Source organism: Manacus candei, unplaced genomic scaffold (assembly GCF_025592945.1).
Source record: "Manacus candei isolate 608988 ecotype Guabito, Panama unplaced genomic scaffold, ASM2559294v1 h1tg000139l, whole genome shotgun sequence".
NCBI classification, from domain to species: Eukaryota; Metazoa; Chordata; class Aves; order Passeriformes; family Pipridae; genus Manacus; species Manacus candei.
This window is the reverse complement of record NW_026138187.1, coordinates 1,793,987-1,810,863: the sequence shown is the minus strand read 5'-3', so window position 1 is coordinate 1,810,863 and position 16,877 is coordinate 1,793,987. Positions and strand designations below refer to the sequence as shown.

Genomic DNA, 16,877 nt, shown 5'->3' with positions numbered 1-16,877 from the left:
GGGGCTCATAAAGACACCCCCCCCAGGCGGGGGGGTATTTTGGGGTACAACACCCCCCCCATAAAAGGGTCTTTCCAGTGTACGGAGACTGAACCAGTGCCGGGACCAACCCTGGGGGGGGCACACACCCCAAACTGGGGGGGCTGCTCCTCTCCCCCCCTCCTTCCTGCCCCCCCCTCCCCGGCCCCCCCAAATGGCTTCTGTGTCCTTATTGCTGCGAGTCCCTCGGCCGGGGGGGCACAGAGACCCCCGGGGGGGCACAGAGACCTCGGGGGGGGCACAGACCCCCCCACCCCCTCAAGCATGGGGGTCCCTGTTGTTTGTTGGGGGGTCTCTGTTTATTTGGGGAGGTCCCTTTTTTTATAGGGGGGGTCCCAGTTTGTTTTGGGGCTTCCCCATTTTTTTGAGGGTACCTGTTTATTTTGGGGGTCCCCATTTTTTGGGGGGGATCCCCATTTGTTCAGGGGGCCCCTGTTTGTTTGGGGGGGGATTATTTGGGGGGTCCCCATTTATTTGGGGGGTCCCCGTTTGTTCAGGGGGTCCCCGTTTTTTTTTGAGGGTCCCCATTTGTTAGGGGGGTCCCCATTTATCTGGGGGGTCCCCACTTATTTGGGGGTTCCCCTTTTTTTTTTTGGGGTCCCCATTTATTTGGGGGCTCCCCATTCATTCAGGGGGTCCCTGCTCGTTTTGGGGGGGTCCTGCCGGTTCGGGGGGGCCCCTGCTGGTTGGGGGGGGTTCCCTGCCTGTTTCTGGGGGGGTCCCTCCCTGCCTGGGGGGGCCCCTCGCCGGGGGGGTCCAGCGTGGGAACTCTCAGCTACTCCAGGAGATCCTGTGGAAAGACAGGAGTGTCACCCCGGGGACCCTCCCAGGATGGGGTTTGGGGGCTTGGGGGGGGATGGGGGGGCCGGGGGGTGTCCCCCCCCCACTGACCTCGTCGGAGTCGTCGTGGAAGCCCCCCTTGGTGGGGGCAGGGGGGGCCTCCAGCCCCTCGATGCCGTCGGCTCCGGAGGCCTCGGCGTGTTGGCGGAGCACGGAATAGCGATGGACCAGGAACCTGGGGGTCGGGGGGTCAGGGGGGCACGGGGGGGTCAGGGGGGTCAGGGGGGCACGGGGGACACGGGGGGGCATGGGGTCAGGGGGGTGTCGGGGTGATCGGGGGATTGAGGGGTATGGGGGGGTCAGGATGTCAACGGGAGGGTCAGGAGGTCAGTGGGGCAGTCGAGGGGGTCAGGGGTTTTGGGGGGGCTCAGGGGGTCAATGGGGGCATCAGGGAGGGATGGAGGGGAGATGAGGGGGACAGGAGGTCAATGGGGGGGGTCAGAGGGTCAGGGGGGCAATTTGGGGGCACAGGGGTGTTTGGGAGTCGGGATGAGTTTGGGGGGTCAGGGGGTTCAGGGAGGGTTTGGGGGTTCAGGGGGGGATTGAGGTGGTCAGGGGGTCAATTGGGGGGTCAGGGTGGGATTGGGGGGGTCAGGGAGGGGTTTGGGGGATCAGGGTGGGATTGGGATGGGAAGTGGGATATGGGATGGGGTGGGATGGGATGGTTTTGGATGGGGTGGATGGGATGGTTTGGGATGGGATGGGGTGAACGGGATGCTTTGGGATGCTTTGGGATGGGGTGGATGGGATCTGTGCCCTCACCTGCCCCCACAGACGTATCTCTTGACCAGCATAGCCCCGGCCACGGCCGCCACCACGAGCGCGGCCACCACGGCCAGGGCCACGGGCACAGAGCTGCCTGAGGATCCCTGCTGGAAAACCGGGACAGCACGGAGCTGGGGGGGCAGGGACACCCCAAAACACTCCTTTCCCCCCCCCCAGACACCCCAAACCCCCCCCAAACACCCCCATCCCCCCAAACACAGCTGCCCTCCCGCCGACTGGGGATTTAACGGCCGCCACAGCTGGCACCACTGGGATGGAGCTGCTGGAAAACCAGGAAAACCCAGAGCTGGGGGGGCAGGGACACCCCAAACACCCCCATCCCCCCAAACACCCCCCTCCTCCTGCCAATCCCGGGGATGAGCAGCCCCAGATACGGGATTGGGGCGGGTTTGGGGAGGGTTATCCCACCCATCCCAGAATTCCCAGCTCCCTGGGGACACCCGGAGCTGTGCCAGCACCACCCAGAGCTGTCCCAGCACCCCCCGGAGCTGTCCCAGCACCCACCAGCTGCCCGGGGCTGAGCAGGTCGCTGGTGCATTTCTTCTTCATGTCCGTCTCCTCCCGGCTCGGGCTCTCCCCTCCGGAACATTTGTCCCCCGGGATTTTCCGGTACCTGGGAGCGGGGAGGGGACGCCCGGTGACCCCGCGGCTCCCAGCACCCTTCCCGGGGATCCCACAGGACTGGGGGCAGCGAGGGGGCAGCGAGGGGGCTCCTGGTACCCGCTGGTGCGGAGCAGCTCCCGGCGGCCGTACAGGCAGAACTCCAGGTCGTGGCCCTTCAGCTCCGGCTGCTCCACACACTCGGACTGGTTCTCCGGGCGGTAGTACCCGAAATCACTGTGGGAACAGGGAATGGGATGGGATCCCGTGGGATGGGATGGGAATGGGGATTGGTTCTCCGGGCAGTAGTACCCGAAATCACTGTGGGAACAGGGAATGGGATGGGATCCATCCTGTGGGAACAGGGAATGGGATGGGATCCCGTGGGATGGGAAGGGAGTTCTCCGGGCGGTAGTACCCGAAATCACTGTGGGAACAGGGAATGGGATGGGATCAATCACTGTGGGAACAGGGAATGGGATGGGATCCATCCTGTGGGAACAGGGAATGGGATGGGATCCCGTGGGATGGGAAGGGAATGGGGATTGGTTCTCCGGGCGGTAGTACCCGAAATCACTGTGGGAACAGGGAATGGGATGGAATCCCATGGGATGGGAAGGGAATGGGGATTGGTTCTCTGGGTGGCAGTACCCGAAATCACTGTGGGAACAGGGAATGGGATGGGATCCATCCTGTGGGAACAGGGAATGGGATGGGATCCCGTGGGATGGGAAGGGAATGGGGATTGGTTCACTGGGTGGTAGTACCTGAAATCACTGTGGGAACAGGGAATGGGATGGAATCCCATGGGATGGGAAGGGAATGGGGATTGGTTCTCTGGGTGGCAGTACCCGAAATCACTGTGGGAACAGGGAATGGGATGGGATCCATCCTGTGGGAACAGGGAATGGGATGGGATCCCGTGGGATGGGAAGGGAATGGGGATTGGTTCTCTGGGCGGTAGTACCCGAAATCACCGGGAACAGGGAACATGCGGCATCCTGTGGGAATGGGAAGGGCATGGGATGGGATAGGAACAGGAATGGGATGGGAATGGGGACTGGTTCTCAGGGTGGTAATACCAAAAACTACTGGGAATAGGGAATGGGAGATGGGATCCCATGGGGTGGGATGGGAATGGGGATTGGTTCTTCAGGCTGTAGTAGCTGAAATCACTGGGAACACAGAATGGGATGGAACCCAATGGGAATGGGATGGGAATGGGGATATGATGGGAATGAGGATGGGATGCGAAAGAGAATGGGATGGGAATGGGAATGGGAATGGGGATAGGATGGGAATGGGGATTGGTTCTCTAGGAGGTCGCACCCAAAATCACTGCAGGAACAAGGAATGGGATGGGATCCCATGGGAATGGGGATGGAATTGGATGGGAATGGGGATTGGTTCTCTGGGTGGTAGTACCTGAAATCACTGGGAACATGGAATGGGATGGAATCCCATGGGAATGGGATTAGGACTGAGAATAGAATGGGAATGGGGATGAGACTGAGAATGGGATGGGAATGGGGATGGGAATGGGGATGGGATGGTTTGGGATGGTTTGGGATCAGTACCACAGGAAGTCCTGCAGGGTGCAGGGGCACATGGAGCACTGGGAGGGGATGGTTTGGGATGGTTTGGGATGGGATCAGTACCACAGGAAGTCCTGCAGGGTGCAGGGGCACACGGAGCGCTGGGAGGGGATGGTTTGGGATGGTTTGGGATGGGATCAGTACCACAGGAAGTCCTGCAGGGTGCAGGGGCACACGGAGCGCTGGGGGCTGGCGCTGAAGCCGCGCCCGTTGCGGCAGAGCGAGGCCTTGCGCAGGCGCCGGAACTGCTCCTTGTAGCCCAGCACGCAGCCGTCACTGGGAGCACTGGGGTCGCTGGAGTGAGCCAGCCAGATGGTGTAGTCCTTGTCCTCGCCTGCTCGGGCACGGGGACACCATGGAGGGGACACGGACACAGACACGGCCCAGCCTGGGCTGCAGAGCCACCACTGTCCCTGTGTCCCCAGCCCGGGTTATCCCAACTCCAGCCTGTCCCCGTGTCCCCAGCCCAGGTTATCCCAACTCCAGCCTGTCCTCAGTCCGGGTTATCCCAACTCCAGCCTGTCCCCAGCCCAGGTTATCCCAACTCCAGCCTGTCCTCAGTCCGGGTTATCCCAACTCCAGCCTGTCCCCAGCCCGGGTTATCCCAACTCCAGCCTGTCCTCAGTCCGGGTTATCCCAACTCCAGCCTGTCCCCAGTCCAGATTATCCCAACTCCAGCCTGTCCCCAGCCCGGGTTATCCCAACTCCAGCCTGTCCCCGTGTCCCCAGCTCAGCTCCCAGTCTGTCCCCATCCCAGTTTATCCCCATCCCAGCTGTCCCCATCCTTGGTTGTTCCCTGCTGTCCCTCTCCATCCCCCCCATCCCCTCCATCCCTCCATCCCCTCATTCCCTCCATCCCCCATATCCTTCCATCCCTGCATCCCCCCCATCCCTCCATCCCCTCCCTGTCCCTGCCCCTCTCACAGGTCCTGCTGAGCAGCTCCCCAAAATCCACGGTATAGGACACCCAGTGCCGGGCGGGGAAGGCCCCCCGGAACCCCCACACGCTGACGGTGCTGGAGCGAGCCCCCGGCTCCGAGGCCAGGCCCGTGAAGAAGAGCGGCTCGGGGGAGAAGGTGTGGCTGTACCAGCACTGCCCCTCGTCTGGGGAGAACCTGGGGGGCACAGGGGACAGTCAGGGACCCCCAGGGACAACCTGGGGCTGTGCCAGCACTGCCCCTCGTCCGGGGAGAACCTGGGGACACAGAGACCACGGGGGTGAGACCACCGGGGTGAACCTGGGGTGTCCCAGCACTGCCCCTCGTCCGGGGAGAACCTGGGGGCAGGGGGGGCACAGTCAGGGACCACCAGGGAGGGGGATGCCATAAAAACAGGGACCACCAGGGAGGGGGACAGCCCAGAAGCAGGGACCACCTTGGAGAACCTGGGGGGCACAGCCAGGGACCCCGGGGAGAACCTGGAGTGTCCCAGCACTGCCTGTCAGCAGGGGAGAACCTGGGGGGCCCCACAGCTCAGGGACCCCCAGGGACAACCTCGGGCTGTACCAGCACTGCCCCTCGGCCAGGGAGAACCTGGGGACACGGGGGGCACAGCCAGGGACCACCAGGGACAACCTGGGGGCACAGGGGGCACAGCCAAGGACCACCAGGGTAAACCTGGGGGGACACAGGAGGCACAGCAAGGGACCACCAGGGACAACCTGGGGGCACAGGGGGCACAGCCAGGGACCACCAGGGTAAACCTGGGGGGCACAGGCAGGGACCACCGGGGAAGGGGCATCTGGGAATGGGGGTACCCCAAAGCCAGGGAGCCCAGAGTCAGGGACCCCCGAGACAGGGACACCCCAAAACCAGGGATAACCCAGAGCCAGGGACCCCGGAGATGAGAGTACCCCAAACCCAAGGATAACCCAGAGCCAGGGGCAGCCCAAAGCCATGGATCCTACAGAGCCAGGGACCCTGGACAGAAGAACACCCCAAACCTGAAGGATGCCCCAAACACAGGAAGTCCCCAAACCCAGGGACACCCCAAACCCCCAGGACCACCCAGACTCACAGGAGGGTGCTGAAGGGCTGGCTGGTGTGCTGGATAGTGTTGAGGACCTCCCCAGACCCCCAGGACTGCTCAGGACCCCCTCAAGACTCACAGCAGGGTGCTGAGGGGCTGGATGGCCACAAGCAGCCCCCTCAGACCTCGAGGACCCCCAGAGCCCCCCCATACTCACAGGAGGGTGTTGAGGGGCTGGCTGGTGTGCTGGATGGTGTTGAGGACCCCCCCAGACCCCCAGGGTCCCCCCAGGCCCCCCATACTCACAGGAGGGTGTTGAGGGGCTGGCTGGTGTGCTGGATGGTGTTGAGGACCCCCCCAGACCCCCAGGGCCCCCCCAGGCCCCCCATACTCACAGGAGGGTGTTGAGGGGCTGGCTGGTGTTGAGGACCCCCCCAGACCCCCAGGGCCCCCCCAGGCCCCCCATACTCACAGGAGGGTGTTGAGGGGCTGGCTGGTGTTGAGGACCCCCCCAGACCCCCAGGGACCCCCAGGCCCCCCATACTCACAGGAGGGTGTTGAGGGGCTGGCTGGTGTGCTGGATGGCCACGAGCAGCCCCCCCGAGTCGAGGATGCCGTAGTGGTGGGGGCCGCGCAGGGTCCGGGCCCAGCTGTAGCCGCCGTCGTCGGACACGAACACGTCGGGGCTCATCACGGACATGGCCCCCCCGACGCTCCCTGGGGGGGCTCACGTCAGTCCGGGGGGCACCGGGGGGGTCCCCGCAGCCCCCCGGCCCCCCCGTACCGTGGGCGAGGACGATGCCCACGGCGTTGGGCTCCGACAGCGGCGCCATGGGCACGTTGAGCTTCTGCGAGATGCTGTACAGGGCGTGGATGTGCAGGCTGCACTGCAGGGGGGGCACTGTCAGCACCCCCGGGGGGGACACGGGACCCCAACGGGGCTCACGGGACCCCAGCAGGGCTCACGGGACACCCACGGGGCACATGGGACACCCACGGGGCATGCAGGACACCCAGGGGGGACATGGGACCCCAACAGGGCTCACGGGACACCCACGGGGCACGTGGGACACCCAGGGGGGACATGGGACCCCCACCAGGCACATGGTAGCCCCACGGCAGCCCCACAGGGCACACGGGACCCCCATGGGGCACACAGGACCCCCATGGTATCCATGGACCCCCACAGGCCTCACGGTACCCCCACGGCATCCATGAACCTACCACAGCACCCACAGGACCCCTGGGGACCCCCATGGCACCCATGGACCCCCCAACCCCACATGGCACCCACAGAACCCCCATGGGACCCACAGGACCCCCAGGGGACCCCCCATGGCACCCACGGACCTCCCATGGCACCCATGGGACCCCCACGGGACCCCCAGGATCCCCATGGACCCCCTATGGCACCCCCTGCAGACCCCTCAGACTCAGGGAGCCCCCAAACTTCCCCCCAGTCCCCCATGAGGGTCCCACCCGGGGGTCCCACCCACACCCCCCTTCCCAGCCCCCAATCTGAGGGTCTCCCCCACCCCTCCCTCACCTCACGAGTTTGGGGGTCCCCTCTGGGGGTCCCACCCCCCTCCTCCCCTCCCCAGCCCCTCAGTCTGGGGGTTCCACCCAGGAGTGGAACCCACCTTCCCCCCAGTTTGGGGGTCCCCACCCAGGGGTGCCACCCCCCTCCTCCCCTCCCCAGCCCCCTGCTCTGGGGGTCCCACCCCCCTCCTCCCCCTTCGGCCCACAGGTTGGGGGTGTTGTCCCCCCCCTCAGTCTGGGGGTCACCGAGGGGGTCCCACCCCCCCATTGGGGGTCTCCCTCCCCCTTTGGAGGTCTCCCCCCTCCTTTGAGGGTCCTGCCTCCCTTTGGGGTCCCCCTGTTGCTGCCTCCCCCTTTGAGGTCTCCCTCCCCCTTTGGGGGTCTCCCCCTCCGTAGGATCTCCCCCCACACTTTGGGGATCTCCCCCTCCCTTTGGGGTTGCCCCCTTTGGTGTCTCCCTCCCCCTTTGGTGTCTCCCTCCCCCTTTGGTGTCTCCCTCCCCCTTTGGGGTCTCCCTCCCCCTTTAGGATCTCTCCCCTGCCTCTGGGGGGTCTCCTCTCCACTTTAGGTTCCCCCCCACTTTGGGGTCTCCCCCGTTGGGAGACCCTCCCCTTTTGGGGGTCTCCCCCTCCCTTTGGGGTTGCCCCCTGTGGTGTCTCCCCCCCCTTTGGGGTCCCTGTGGCCCCACCTGGTCCCCGCTGGGGGCGGTGCCGTCGCAGGGGCTGTTGTGGGGTCTGCGCAGGGGCTCCCACTGCCCCCCCCGGTCGAAGGTGATCACGGAGCGGATGGAATTGTCTGGGATGGGCACAGGGAATGTCCGGGAATGACAGGGAATGGGGGGGGGGGCTCAGCACAGCCCCCGACCCCCCAGCACCCCCAGATCCCACAGCCCCCAGTCCTGGGAAGGAGTTTGGGGGCAGGGTCACACCCCCCTCCCTCCCACCAGGGTCCCATCCCAGGGGAGGATTTGTGGGGTGGGACCCCCTTCCCTCCATCCCCCCAGATCCAAGAGCCCAGATACAAGATCCCAGGGGGGGACTTTTGGGATGGGATCCCTCCTCCCTCCATCTCCCCAGATCCCAAATCCCATCCCTCTGGAAGATTTTTGGGGTGGGATCACCCTCCCCTCCATCCCCCCATCCCAGATCCCAGACCCCAAATCCCATGCCAGGGGAGGATTTAGGGGATGGGATCACCTTCTCCTCCATCCCCCCCATCCCAGATCCCAAGAGAGGATTTGTGGGGTGGGATCCCTCTCCCCTCCATCCCCCCAGATCAGATCCCAGACCCCAAATCTTACCCCTGTGGAAGATTTTTGAGGTGGGATCCCCCTTCCCTCCTCCATCCCCCCAGATCCCAGAGCCCAGATCCCAGGGCAGGATTTCTGGGATGGGATTACTCTCCTCTCCATCCCCGCAGATCCCTGAACCCTGAAGAGGATTTTTGGGATGGGATCACCCTCTTCTCCATCCCCCTTAACCCAGATCCCAGGAGTGGATCCCAGTGGTGGATCCCAAGTATGGATCCCAGGCCCCAGGGATGGATCCTACAGGCAGATCCCAGATCCCAGGGTAGATTCCAGAGGCAGGTCCCAGATCCCAGGGTGGATCCTAGCCGGTGGGAGGGTGTGGATCCCAGGTCCCGGATCCCAGGGTGGATCCCAGAGGTTGATCCCAGATCCCAGGGGTGGGTCTCCGCCCCCATTAATGGATCCCAAGGGTGGGTCCCAGGGGTGGATCCTAGGCCCCAGGGATGGATCCCAGATCCCACAGGCAGATCCCAGATCCCAGGGGTGTATTCCAGATCTCAGGGATTGATCCCAGATCCCTGAATGGATCCCGGGGTGGATCCCAGGGCAGATCCTGGGTGGATCCCGGGGCAGATCCTGGGTGGATCCCGGGGCAGATCCCGGGTGGGTCCCAGGGGTAGATCCCAGGTGGATCCTGGAGCAGATCCCAGGTGGATCCCGGGGCAGATCCCGGGTGGGTTCCAGGGGTGGATCCCGGGTGGGTCCCGGGGCAGATCCTGGTTGGATCCGGGGGCAGATCCCGGGTGGATCCCGGGGCAGATCCCAGGTGGATCCCGGGGCAGATCCCAGGTGGATCCTGGAGCAGATCCCAGGTGGATCCTGGAGCAGATCCCAGGTGGATCCCAGGGGCAGATCCCGGGTGGATCCCGGGGCAGATCCCGGGTGGGTCCCAGGGCAGATCCCAGGTGGATCCCAGGGTAGATCCCGGGTGGGTCCCGGGGCAGATCCCGGGTGGGTCCCAGCGCACCCTCGGCCAGCACGCTGGTGATGAAGGTGCCGCGCAGGGAGGTGACGTTGGTGAAGTCGGTCTCCCCGCCCGTGGTGGTGTACAGGTGCCTCTCCAGGGACTTGGAGTAGAGGATCCCGCGCTCGTCCGACGTGTAGATGGTCCCGAATCCCGTGTCTGCAGCGGGGGGGGGCGGGAAGCACCAAATCCCCGGAAAACACAGCGGGCGGGGGGACGGTCAGCAGAGTCCCACGGGGAAACCCCCCCGTGCTCCTCCCAGAGCTTCCCAGGGCTGTCCCACCATCCCTGCCCATCTCTCAGGGCTGTCCCACCATCCCTGCCCATCTCCCAGAGCTGTCCCACCATCCCATCTCCCAGGGTTGTCCCACCATCCCTGCCCATCTCTCAGGGCTGTCCCACCATCCCTGCCCGTCTCCTGGAGCTGTCCCACCATCTCTTCCCATCTCCCAGGGGTATCCTGCCATCCCTGCCCATCTCCCGGCGCTCCTGATCCCGCTCCCGGATCCCGCTCTCACTCCCAGATCTCGCTCCCACATCCCACTCCTGGATCCCACTCCCAATCCTGCTCCAGATCCCAATCCCAATCCCAATCCTGCTCCCAGATCTGGCTCTCGCTCCCGCTCCTGGATCCTGTTCCCAATCCCGCTTCTGTATCCCGCTCTTGCTCTCGCTCCTGATCCTGGATCCCACTCCTGATCTCACTCACGCTCCCACTCCTGATCCCAATCCTGATCTCAATCCCGCTCCTGATTCTGCTCCCACTCCCAATCTCAATCCCAATCCCAATCCCAGATATCACTCCCGGATCCCGCTCTTAGTCTCACTCCCACTCCCGGATCCCACTCCCGATCCCGCTCCTGATCCCGCTCCTGCTCCCGGATCCTGTTCCCGCTCCCAATCCCACTCCCACTCCCATTCCCCCTCCTGCTCACCCCCGGGCTCGTCCACGTGCATGAACACCAGGTCGTCGTTGGCGGCCAGGATGGAGTAGAACTGCTCGTGTCCCACCGAGGGCAGCTGGGCCATGTTCCAGGAATCCCCCTGGTCCAGGGACACGTGGATGCGCCTCATGGTGCCCTGTGGGAGCAGCAGCGCCGGGATAACCCGGGGGATGGCACGGGGGGACCACGGGACAGCGGGAAAAGCGGGATCGGCACCTGCTCCGTCATGACGGAGGCGAAGAGGAAGCGGCCGCCCATCCCGAAGGAATAGATCCGGGAGCCGATGGTCCGGAAGGATCGTCCCAGGTCGGGGGTTTTCTTCAGCTCCAGGAATCCCAGATCAGCTTCTTAACGCACGGGAGGGGGGGTCAGGGGGCTCCGGAGGGGTTTGGGATGCTCCCAACCCCCCCATCCCGCGGGACTCACTGCAGGAATTGTTCAGGAACGTGGTGAAGAAGATGGTGTCATTCTCGCCCCTGAGGGAAGAGGGAATTTGGGAATTCAGCCCCAGGAAAAGGGCTGGGATGTAATTTGGGGAGGGGAGGAGGGGGGGGTGATTCCCGAAATGCCGTCCCCCTCCCCATTCCAAAATCCAGCAGGGACTCACCACTTGGCCAAGCACACGGATTTGTGGATCTCCCGCCAGTGCTCCCCGAAATCCGTGGAGATCCAGAGCCCGCTCTGGGACAGGGGGGATCGGGATCAGGATGGGCTCCCCCAACAACCCCACCCCGTGTGCCCCCAGCCCGGGGCCCCACCAGTGTCTCCAGCACCCCAAAAGTGTCCCCAAACACCCCAAAAGTGTCCCCAGACACCCCAAAAGTGTCCCCAGGCCACCCCCCAAGGATCCCAGTCACCCCACAGGTGTCCCCAGGTGCCCCACAACTGTGCCCAGACACCCAAAAAGTGTCCCCACCCTCCCTACGTGTATCCCAGTTGCCCCCACAGTGTCCTCAGTTGCCCCCCCAGTGTCCCCAGCTGCCCTTGAATGCCCCCAGCTGCCCCACAAGTGTCCCAAATTACCCAAAAGTATTCCCTGGTCCCCCACCAGTGCCCCCAGTTGCCACTCCCGTGCCCCCAGTGCCCCCAGTTTCCCCCCAAGTTGCCCTCAGTGTCCCCAGTTGCCCTCCCAGTCCCCCCAGTCCCCCCAGTACCTCGGTGCTCAGTGCCAGCAGGCACTCTGCCCCAGTTCCCCCCAGTGTCCCCAGTTGCCCTCCCAGCCCCCCCCATCCCCCCAGTTCCCCCCAGTGTCCCCAGTTGCCCCCCCCCAGTTCCTCCAATGTCCCCAGTACCTCAGTGCTCAGTGCCAGCAGGCACTCTGCCCCAGTTCCCCCCAGTGTCCCCAGTTCCCCCGTGTCCCCAGTTCCCCCCAGTTGCCCCCCCAGTTCCTCCAGTTCCCCCCAGTGTCCCCAGTTGCCCCCCCAGTGTCTCCAGTCCCCCCAGTACCTCGGTGCTCAGTGCCAGCAGGCGCCCTGCCCCAGTTCCCCCCAGTGTCCCCAGCTGCCCCCCCAGTGTCCCCAGTGTCCCCAGTTGCCCCCCCAGTGTCCCCAGTCCCCCCAGTACCTCGGTGCCCCCAGTGCCAGCAGGCGCCCTGCCCCAGTTCCCCCCAGTGTCCCCAGTTGCCCGCCCAGTCCCCCCAGTGTCCCCAGTACCTCGGTGCTCAGTGCCAGCAGGCGCTCTGCCCCAGTTCCCCCCAGTGTCCCCAGTTCCCCCGTGTCCCCAGTTCCCCCCAGTTGCCCCCCCAGTTCCTCCAGTTCCCCCCAGTGTCCCCAGTTGCCCCCCCAGTGTCTCCAGTCCCCCCAGTACCTCGGTGCTCAGTGCCAGCAGGCGCCCTGCCCCAGTTCCCCCCAGTGTCCCCAGCTGCCCCCCCAGTGTCCCCAGTGTCCCCAGTTGCCCCCCCAGTGTCCCCAGTCCCCCCAGTACCTCGGTGCCCCCAGTGCCAGCAGGCGCCCTGCCCCAGTTCCCCCCAGTGTCCCCAGTTGCCCGCCCAGTCCCCCCAGTGTCCCCAGTACCTCGGTGCTCAGTGCCAGCAGGCGCTCTGCTCCAGTTCCCCCCAGTGTCCCCAGTTCCCCCGTGTCCCCAGTTCCCCCCAGTTGCCCCCCCAGTTCCTCCAGTTCCCCCCAGTGTCCCCAGTTGCCCCCCCAGTGCCCCCAGTCCCCCCAGTACCTCGGTGCTCAGTGCCAGCAGGCGCTCTGCCCCAGTTCCCCCCAGTGTCCCCAGTGTCCCCAGCTGCCCCCCCAGTGTCCCCAGTGTCCCCAGTTGCCCCCCCAGTGTCCCCAGTGTCCCCAGTACCTCGGTGCTCAGTGCCAGCAGGCGCTCTGCCCCAGTTCCCCCCAGTTGCCCCCCCAGTCCCCCCAGTGTCCCCAGTTGCCCCCCCAGTCTCCCCAGTTCCCCCTAGTGTCCCCAGTCTCCCCAGTGTCCCCAGTCCCCCCAGTACCTCGGTGCCCCCAGTGCCAGCAGGCGCCCTGCCCCAGTTCCCCCCAGTGTCCCCAGCTGCCCCCCCAGTCCCCCCAGTGTCCCCAGTTGCCCCCCCAGTCTCCCCAGTTCCCCCCAGTGTCCCCAGCTGCCCCCCCAGTCTCCCCAGTGTCCCCAGTACCTCGGTGCTCAGTGCCAGCAGGCGCTCTGCCCGCTGGGGGCTGTAGGAGATCTGGGCCAGGGGGTGGAAGGGCAGCTCCGTGGGCACGAAATTCCGGGCGAAGTCCCAGGAGCGGAAAATCCGCCCGCCACGCCCGCCCCCAGACACGTCCCCCGTCAGGATCACCTGCATTTGGGGGGTGCCAGGGGATCTTGGTGGAACTTCAAGGGATTTGGGAAAGATTTGGGGGGATTTGGGGGGATTTTAGGGGGATTTCAGGGGACTTTGGTAGAATTTCAAATTATCTGGGAAAGACTTTGGGGGATTTGGGGGGATTTTAGGAGGATTTCAGGGGATTTTGGTGGAATTTTGGGGGATTTGGGGAAGATTTGGGGGGGATTTTGGGGATTGTGATGCAGTTTCACCCCATGCAAAACACAAAACACAAAACACCCCACGAGGGAAAGCTGGGGAAATTTGGGGGGGTTCCCAAATTCCCAGATCCCTCCCCTCGTTCCCAGCTCCCTGCCCACCTTCCCGGAGTTCTCGGGCCCGATGGCCATCCCGAATTCCGTGCGGATGAAGGTGTTGTTGATGAGCCCCGTGATGTCCTGGAAGGTTTTCCCGTAATCCTCGCTGGAATTCCAGAGGGGTTAAGGGGGCGGGGTTAAGGGGGGGCAGGGTCAGGAGGGGCGGGGTTAAGGGGCAGGGTTGGGGGAGGGGTTGGGGGTGGGGTTAAAGGGGGAGGGTTAAGAAAGGTGGGGTTAAGGGGGTGGGGTTAAGTGGGGTGTGGTTAAGGAGTGGGGTTAAGGCAGGTGGGGTTAAGGGGTGGGATTAAGGAGGGAGGGGTTAGGGGTGGGGTTAAGGGGGCAGGGTTAAGGGAGGAGGGGTTAAGGGGTGGGGTTAAGGAGGGAGGGGTTAGGGGTGGGGTTAAGGGGGCGGGGTTAAGGGGGCGGGGTTAAGGGGCGGGGTTAAGGGGGCGGGGTTAAGGGAGGTGAGGTTAAGGGGTGGGGTTAAGGGGGTGGGGTTAAGGGGGCAGGGTTAAGGGAGGAGGGGTTAAGGGGGGAGGGGCTAAGGGGCAAGGGGGTCCCATTTTGAGGGGGCCAGGGGGGTCACCTGCGGTAGAGCTTGGACTGCCCGAAGCTCATGATCACCAGGGGCACGTGGAATGTTGTCAGCACCAGGATCACCTGGGAAAGGGGCACCGGGGGGTCACATGGGGGTCCCTGGACATCCCACAGAGGGGGGGGTCCTCCCTGCACCCCCTGCCCTCCAGCATCTCGGGGGTGGGGGGGACAGGGGGGCACAGGGGGACCCCCAACCCCACAGGGCATGGGGGGACAGAGACCTCAGCCCCACAGGACATGAAGGGGACACAGGGACCCCCAACCCACAGGACATGGGGGGACACAGGGACCCCCAACCCACAGGGACATGGGGGGACAGAGAGACCCTCAGCCCCACAGGTCATGGAGGGGACAGAGGGACCCCCAGTCCCACAAGAGATAGCGGGACCAAGGGACCTCCAACCCCACAGCCCCTCAGGGACATGGAGGGGACAAAGGGACCCCAAAAGTCACAGGGACATGGGGACAAGGAGGGGACTGAAAGACCCCCAATCTCACAGCCCCGCAAGGACACTGGAGGGACAAAGGGACCCCCAACGCCACAGGTCACAGGGGGGACCGAGGGACCCCCAACCCCACAGCCCCTCAGGGACAGGGGGGTTCACAGCCCCTCGGGGGGGACACAGGAACCCCGCTGTGCCCCCCCAGTGCTCACCCCGGTGCTGTCGCCCACCCAGGACAGGGACACGGAGCCACTCAGGTCATCAAAGACACACTGCAGGGGGAGAGACATCACAGGGACCCCCAGAGCTGAGGCGGACAGCAGGGGACCCCCCACAGCGACAGAGCCCCCCCACCCCTATAGCAACAGACCCCCCCAAAGGGACAGACCCCCCCTATAGCAACAGACCCTCCCCCACAGGGACAGACCCCTCCACATCAACAGACCCCCCCCGCAGGGACAGACCCCCCCCCACAGGGACAGAGCCCCCTCCACAGGGACAGACCTCCCCACAGGGACAGAACCCCCCCACAAGGACTGAGCCCCCCCCCCCATAGGGACAGACCCCCACACACAGGGACAGAGCCCTTCCCCCCCCCCCCATAGGGACAGGCCCCCACACATAGGGACAGAACCCCCCATAGGGACAGACCCCCCCACAGCACCAGACCCCCCAGGGCAGGGCTGTCCCCTGCCACCCCCCCAGGACAGTGACACCACCCTCTCCCTCCCTCAGCCCCCCCGGGAGGGAGGGGTCCCACCCACGGCCACCCCCGCCAGCCAGGGACCCCCGGGGACACGGGGGGGACTGGAGGGGCTGCGGGGGGGCAGCTGGGGACACTCATGGGGGCCTGTCTGTCTGTCTGTCTGTCTGTCCATCCCAGGTGGCGCAGTGGGGGATGTCTGTCTGTCTGTCTGTCCATCCCAGAGGGTGCAGTGTCTATCTGTCTGTCTGTCCATCCCAAGGGGTGCAGGGGGGGATGTCTATCTGTCTGTCTGTCCGTCTCACCCCCACCTGCCATCACATGCGGGGGGTCGGGCTCTACCAGGGCAGTCTGACTATCTGTCTGTCGGTCTGTCGGTCCACCTATCTGTCTGTTTGTCGGTCTGTCCGTCCGCCTGCCTGTCTATCGGTCTGTCCGTCTGTCACTCTATCGCTCTATCAGTCCGTCTATCGCTCTGTCCCTCTGTTGCTCCGCCTATCGCTCTGTCCGTCTGCGCCTCTGTCTATCGCTTTATCAGTCCGTCTATCGCTCTGTCTTTCCGTCTATCGCTCTGTCCGTCTCTCCGTCTCTCTATCAGTCCGTCTGTCTCTCTGTCTTTCCGTCTACCGCTCTGTCCGTCTGCCCCTCTATCCCTCTGTCAGTCCGCCTGTCCCTCTGTCTCTCCGTCTATCTCCCTGTCCGTCTGTCCGTCTATCCCTCTGTCAGTCCGCCTGTCCCTCTGTCTCTCCGTCTCTCTCCCTGTCCGTCGGTCCGTCCGCCCGTCCCGCAGGGCGGGGGCGGGGCTGGGGGGCGGGAGGTGCGTGTCCCGGCCGGAGGGCGGAGTGTCCCCGCGGTGTCCCCGCCGTCCCCGCGGTGTCCCCGCTCCCCGCACAGCCCCCTCCCCTCTGCCCGTCCGTCCGTCCGTCCGTCCGTCCGCGCTCACCTGGTGCGTGTTGTTGCCGAGCGCGGCCGCCGCCCCGCGCAGGTCGGTGCAGGCCTCGCCGCCGCCGCGGGGGTCCCGGTGCGGCCCGCGGTGCCTCAGCCCCAGCGCGGCCCCCGCGGTCACGGCCAGGCCGAGTCCGAGCGCCAGACCCAGCGCCGGGCCCGGCCCCGCGCCCGCCCCGCGCCGCGGCCCCATCGCGACTCCCGGCCCGGCACAGCCGCGCCCGCCGCGGCCCGCCCCACAGCTCCCATTGGCTGCCGCGCCGCACCCCCGCGCTCTGATTGGCTGTGCGAGGTGTCGCTCAAGGCGCGGCCACGCCTTCTCCTTGCCGTCATCGCTCACCCTGCTCTGATTGGTTTGGTTGTTTGTCAATCATCATCGCCTCCTGTCGTGATTGGTCGGTGGCGCTTGCACGATGGGGACGAGCCCGCCCCCTGCCCGCTGACACCCCCGCGCTAATCTACCTAGCGACAGCGCTCTCATTGGCGGGCGGCGCCGCGGA

General features: G+C 65.3%; 1 protein-coding gene and 1 long non-coding RNA gene across 5 annotated transcripts; one reads left to right on the top strand and one right to left on the bottom strand.

Moving 5' to 3' along the window:
• Positions 1-316: 316 nt before the first annotated feature.
• Positions 317-16,559, bottom strand: SORT1 (sortilin 1). 4 transcript variants are annotated; one of them, XM_051771630.1, is made up of 20 exons: positions 16,376-16,559; positions 14,942-15,001; positions 14,276-14,349; positions 13,693-13,795; positions 13,181-13,345; positions 11,192-11,265; positions 11,011-11,060; positions 10,801-10,931; positions 10,576-10,720; positions 9,644-9,799; positions 8,056-8,162; positions 6,613-6,715; positions 6,377-6,545; positions 4,785-4,975; positions 4,005-4,194; positions 2,386-2,502; positions 2,170-2,278; positions 1,642-1,751; positions 931-1,054; positions 317-829 (listed from the first exon to the last, which is right to left on the bottom strand). In XM_051771630.1, exons 3-20 carry the CDS (start codon positions 14,305-14,307, stop codon positions 815-817), a joined length of 2,091 nt encoding a protein of 696 aa, XP_051627590.1. In that variant the 5' UTR covers positions 14,308-14,349; positions 14,942-15,001; positions 16,376-16,559; the 3' UTR covers positions 317-814. The 4 variants fall into 4 exon arrangements, with proteins under 4 accessions (XP_051627590.1, XP_051627591.1, XP_051627592.1 ...); XM_051771631.1 differs by having other exon boundaries at positions 1,642-1,748; XM_051771632.1 differs by having other exon boundaries at positions 10,801-10,928.
• Positions 4,182-4,574, top strand: LOC127462753 (uncharacterized). Its single transcript, XR_007900549.1, has 3 exons — positions 4,182-4,290; positions 4,331-4,458; positions 4,523-4,574. It is a non-coding gene; the product is annotated as an uncharacterized LOC127462753 (long non-coding RNA).
• Positions 16,560-16,877: the final 318 nt, after the last annotated feature.